This window comes from Charadrius vociferus, unplaced genomic scaffold, assembly GCF_000708025.1.
Source record: "Charadrius vociferus isolate BGI_N301 unplaced genomic scaffold, ASM70802v2 scaffold72, whole genome shotgun sequence".
NCBI lineage: Eukaryota > Metazoa > Chordata > Aves > Charadriiformes > Charadriidae > Charadrius > Charadrius vociferus.
In genome coordinates, this window is record NW_009647830.1 from 2,659,261 (window position 1) to 2,665,260 (window position 6,000).

Sequence of the window (6,000 nt, forward strand, 5' to 3'; positions counted from 1 at the left end):
ATACATGTAATAGTAAAACATACCATTATCTGTGACGACCAGAGTGGTTAGATTGCAGAAACAGGATGACTTTTTCAGCACTATATTTTCATAAAATATTTCAACAGGTTTTACAATTTTTATCACACAGGAAGTAAGGATTTTGCTTATGCTTGCAGTCACAGCAACCTGTAAAACAATAAAAACAAGAATACAACAGATTTCTTGTAATACTTGTTACCTTGTCACCTTGTCTTTACAGAAAATGACAAACTATGAAACGTACAAAATGAAAATATTTGTGGTGGAAGCAGACAATTCACTAGGTAGCCTCCCAAAGGAGGGGGCCTCTCCCAACTGAAGCAGCAATACAAAAAGTCCTGAAAGGAACAGCATTGCTTACTTCCAGAAATTAAATGGATCTGTAAGGTACATGAGGGGAGCGATCTGGAATAATTTTGGATTTTAAAAGAAGAATTTATCTATAATACTGTTATATGCTGTTATATTCCCTTAAAAACATTTGAGCAAGAATGTACAAACTCTCACAGAGAGACGACGTTTGCATCCATAACCAAAGTGCATTTAATTATGAAACAGAATTTGTCTTGTAATGAATTATCCTTTGTTTCTGGCTGAGAGTGCTTTACAAATATGATCACATTAGTGCATTCAATCAGGAAACCAGAAACAATAGCATGCAGATTAAGTGGCCAGTCACAATACTTGATAATCAAATACTCAAGGCTGTGTGTGCTGTGAACAGATACTGAGTAAATAGCAATATCAAACACTTAAAGACGTATTTGTGTTACCATATGTGTCCCAGTGAATGTTTTGTAACTTGTGAAAAAGCTCAGAACTTACATAATGCACTTGATATACAGTCACTGGAAATATTAAAATAGCTGATGAAGTGATGTAACGGAAATGTTGCCTTTGTCAGCATAGTGAATTTTTGACTCGACATCATGAAGTGTAGCCTCAGGATACATTTTATAGGAGAGGAAGAGAACGTCTATCTGATTGACACATTCAACTTACTGGGATTTCCAATACATTTGCCAATTGTTGAGATAAGAGGGACTAATACACAGAACACGGTGACAAAAGAAGGGAAGCTGTAATAAGCAACAAAATGACACATTTTAAGTCACAATAAACAAACACACATAAAACTGGGTGTACATACCTGATTTGGGGCAGGGAAACTTAGCAGGATTTTCAGATCTTTATCAGGTGCATGTGAAATGTTATACCAACCCTTTAGGCTGTTTGAACTTGTACAATTCTCTTTTAATGTGCACCTAAAAGTATACATAAAATTATACTAGCCTCCGTATGGTAGCTTTGACTTCAAACACTGTACTTCAACTTATTTAATGTTATTGACTTTTTACAGGAATACTATTGATTTTTTACAGGAATACTATTGATTTTTTACAGGAATATGGTTACAACTGCAAAAAGCTTCGGGAAAACAATCAGTAAAATCTTCTGCTTATCAAAATAAATTACAATGCATTGATATATGCTCTAGGGTCCTGATTAAGTCAATGGGACTCAAGCAAATATTAGATGCTTGGCCAGTAACAGTGGACTTGGTAGCCTAGGATGGAATTCATTATGCCCAACTTTTGATTGCTCCATTGTACAGCTCTAGATCTGACTCCCCTCAGTTCCACCTACACTCCATGGGGAGAAATATGCTCTTTCAGGGTGCAATTCACCTAAACTATTTTAGACATCCATATAAAAATTAAATGAGTCACGCTATAGAAGCCTTCTTTCCAAAGGGTATAAGAGGAGATAGGGATGAAGCTCAGATGTAGAGCTACGCTACAAATGTGTACAGCTGATGAGATGCATCCTCCTTCCTAATCTCCTCTGCTGTCCACTGATGTAAATGCTAATCTTTCCCTTTTATGTCAGTGCACTTGGTTAAAACGACCAGGTTTGAAAAGGTAGTTCAAAATAGTTTTCTCTGTCTCAAATAATGAAATCCATTCTAGAAGCAGGACAGCACAAAGTAAATAAAAATGTTAGAGATGCCAGATTGTAAGAAATAGAAACTATACAACACAAAGCTCAGGAAGAATGAGGAAACAATGGGATACACAAGTATTACCAGGATTACATGTATTAAAAACTTGAGTTTGAAAGATGAATCCTTAAAATAATGTCTGCTGTGAACAGTCAATGAACAATCCATAGATTAACTCCAAGTAATTTCATGCAGCTAGCAATTAATTGCAAGTGCTAATTTCATATAACTTATTTTAATATTAAGATTGAATATTTATAAATAAATTTAAGATTTAATATTGATTTCATAATCCTGCTTTTCTACCAAATGTAGAAGAACGGGTAGCTTTAATCATGTGATCAGTGACATGTGTCTTAATGAACTAACTATTCCTTGGCTAAAAACTAGAAATGAATACATACTTGCAACGCATGGGCCTTTTTCATGAGGAGCTCACTGTACAAATGTATTTCACAAACAATGCGTTTTCTCTCCAGAAGGAATAACACAAGAATAACTTTCAAGAAAAATATCCCCCACTTTCCAAAATGCCCGAAATAACCCCACAAACCATAGAAACCATAAAGCCACCTTCTCTGTAGATCAAGACGTTGGCAACTGGAATGCAGTTAAGCACAAGGTCACTTCCTTTGTGGTCTAACTCAGGAAACTGAGTTCCTGCTGCACAAGAACCTGGTGAGGCTTTGCCTCTGAATACATTCAGATCATAACTCTACTGTACGAAATTGGGACTACGCCTGACATATTTTAAACTGTCTTAACCAGGACAAATTTCAGTCTCGTTTATATCTCTCTTCACCTTCCTGAGATCACAAAGGTCCATTGGCACCACAGTTTTAGAACCACAGAGGATGGGATCTGTCATCAACAGATATGCATAAACCAGACGCTCGGATATGTACAGGTAGATAACTCTCACTAGCAATGACACGTGAAAGAGAGACGTCCTATATTTTTCAGCCAGGCTGAAGATCATAATCTTGAAGTTCCAGGCAACGCACTTGCGATACTTGGCATTACGTAAGTGTATGCATTTCAGTGACACTAAAATTAAAATATTAAAAAAGAAAACTGTTTATAAAGCTGAATATTTAAAACTGTCCTAGGATTAAGATATCTGCCTTCTTAGACTGCCTGAGGAACACAAGCAGTGAACTTGTTTCCCTCATCTACAGTGAAGAATCTAAGAGTTTAATGGCAAAAACAGTAATGCCACCCAGGACCCAGGGTTGTGCTTGTCTTCATGCCAGGAAAAAATGTGTCTTTTGTTGTTCTAAAAGCTGTCCTTTAACACTCAAACAATGTGCTATGGAGAACGGTCATTTCGTAGGAAGCAGTCGCAAAGGAGAAAGTAGAGCATCTGATGCCCCTCAGCATAAATTATAACAATTGCCCTGCACAGGCCAAGAGTAACATGAATTTCCCTCACACAAAGATAAGATTATTTTGTTATATCCCTGTTTTCAGACAATTGATATTGTTTGCAAGCACACTGCAAGGAATATAACAGATAAATATTATTTGTGAACCACTACTAAGAAAGCAAAAATATCAGTGCTGCTAACACAGCTGAAAGTTTCTGGAGTCTGGCTTTCTTGGAAAGGTGGACTGGATTGGACCCTATAAAAGTATGCATAGATATGTGTACAGAGAAAAGCAGAGTCAAGATTTCTTTGATCTTTCACAGCAAGCTAGTTCTTTATACTACTAAAGATTCCTCTTCACAAATGGAATCGAGTTCTTCTTATTTCATTATGATAACACCATACCTATGCATACTGGCTCATTCATATTTACTTAACTCTCTGCTTCACTAATGTTGTATTGACTACAGATCCTACTGAGTTTGCCCTCTCTGCCGTGCTAATGCATACTGATTTCCCCATGGAATGAGAACATGGTTTCAGAGAAAGTTTTGCCTTCCTTTTCCTAGGTACCAGCCCCTGAATGAAGTCCACAGATGTCACAAACACTGACCAAATTCAAAAGTAAGTCTAGGCATGTCAGATAACTAAGGCATATTGTGTTATTTCCACATGGAAAATACATGTAAAACACCAGTGCCTTGCACTGGAATAATTTCGGCATACTTCAGGTGAATCTGATTCATCTATAGAAAATCTATAAACATTAAGAAAAATCACTCAATGCTGACTAATTGTTTTGAATGATTGTAAGCAAAAAGGAGAACTTATATATTTGTCCCTATGGAAGAAAGAGTAGAAATAAGAACAGTAGAAACATTTTATTCCATTTTGTTTTCACTTGCAATAAGATGTGCAGATTTTTTCATAAAGATACTGGATTTGAGTTCACGCTGTCTTTTAAATGAAGCACTGCTGGTAAGTTTTATTTTAAAAATGGAGTGCATATTTAATATAAAATTTATTTCCTAATAAGAGTATAAAACATATAATCAACCTCAAAATTATTATGGAATATTTTGCTTTAGTGGACACATATGGACTTTGATTAAAACCCTGGCTAAAAATACATCTGCTTTTTCTAAAGTTCACTCAAGAGCTATTTCTTCACAAACCCAAATATTTAATGATGCTAAGTCCTTAACAGTGAAAAATCATGTGGGTGTTGAATGGGATTCATATTATAGCAATTCATTTTTTCTCAAATTTCTGTTTCAACCAGACGGAAACTTTTGGTGATTCCCCTCATAAACAGGGGACTTACTGACTAATAACTGTTATTCGCAAACTCTTTATAAGGTAACTAAAAGCCTGAAAAACTTAGCACTGTAACATACACTGTTTCTAACAAGGCAGCAAAAGACAGTTTGAAGAAAACACATTACAGAATAAACACCTACTCTCTTCTGATAGCTACCTTTGCAAACACAAAGTAGCAGATCTTCAGCAAAATGACATTTAGCATTGAAACAAACCAAAACGTATCATATTAACCTTCTAAAAGAAGGCTACTAGTGGAATTCCTCAAAACCCAATCTTATAACTACTTTTGTCTGATGTTTTAATCCGTGGTGAACTGGCATAAAAGAAGGTTTACACTGTGGACATTTGCTGATGATACAAAGTTGGGAACACTACCATGCAGAGGAAGATGAGAATATCACACAGGAAAATTTGGATAACCTTGAAATGGGATGACATTTCAAAGCTTAAAGTACAAGAACATGTACCTAGAGCAATAAAAATCTCACAACCCATATGTGCTATAGACTGGAAACTCATCAGTTGGAAAGAAAACAAAGAAAGAGAAGGACCTGGGGGCATTGTTTGATCATGGATGATTGTGGCCCATCAATGTGATGCAGTCATGAAAAAGACATTTGTGATCCCAGGACACATTAACTAAGGTGCTTCCTGGACAGACTGATTAAACAACATGCAGCAAAGCACAGCTGAAATCTCTTCTGGAATTCTGTGGCAGTCCTGGCCAGCCCTATTTTAAAAGGATGCATAAACTCCACAGAAGGGCTACTGAAGCTGAGTTAAGAAAGGAATGTTTTATGTGAGAGGATCTTAGTGAAGTTAGCTGTTTCAGGCACACCAAAATGAAAGTGAAAAAAGAGACTGCTTTCACAAAAACACTGAGGAGATAAGTGTAAGGGAGGGGGAAAACCTATGTAAGCCAAGGTGATGTGAGCACCAGAACAAATGAGTCTAACCTGTCCATGAACACACACATGATGAAAATGAGTAGACAGATTTTAACCAGCAGAACAATGAGACTCTCAGATAGCCACACCATCAGGGCACGGAGGACAAAAAGCCTGTCTAAATCTAGGACGGTCATTGCCAAGACTAGGCTTGATGACCCAGGAATTTCTCCAGTCCAGGCCAAAGACATACAGCAGCCTTCAAACGTGCTTCAAAGAAAACAGCAAAACTAATGACTCAAATGCAAGGATGAAGCATTTGGAAATAAATTCTCCTCTGGCCTAAACCAAAGGCAGTGGTTTCAAAGCAAGGAGCTATGAATACTGAAAACAACTGAAC

General features: G+C 36.7%; 1 protein-coding gene across 1 annotated transcript in view; it reads right to left on the bottom strand.

Moving 5' to 3' along the window:
• Positions 1-6,000, bottom strand: part of PLXNC1 (plexin C1) — a 69,512-nt gene that overhangs the window by 48,111 nt on the left and 15,401 nt on the right. The window contains exons 5-6 of the mRNA XM_009882651.1: positions 1,172-1,286; positions 24-168 (exon numbers count right to left, since the gene is read on the bottom strand). Coding sequence (XP_009880953.1) covers positions 24-168; positions 1,172-1,286 — 260 coding nt within the window. The remainder of the gene's footprint in view (positions 1-23; positions 169-1,171; positions 1,287-6,000) is intronic.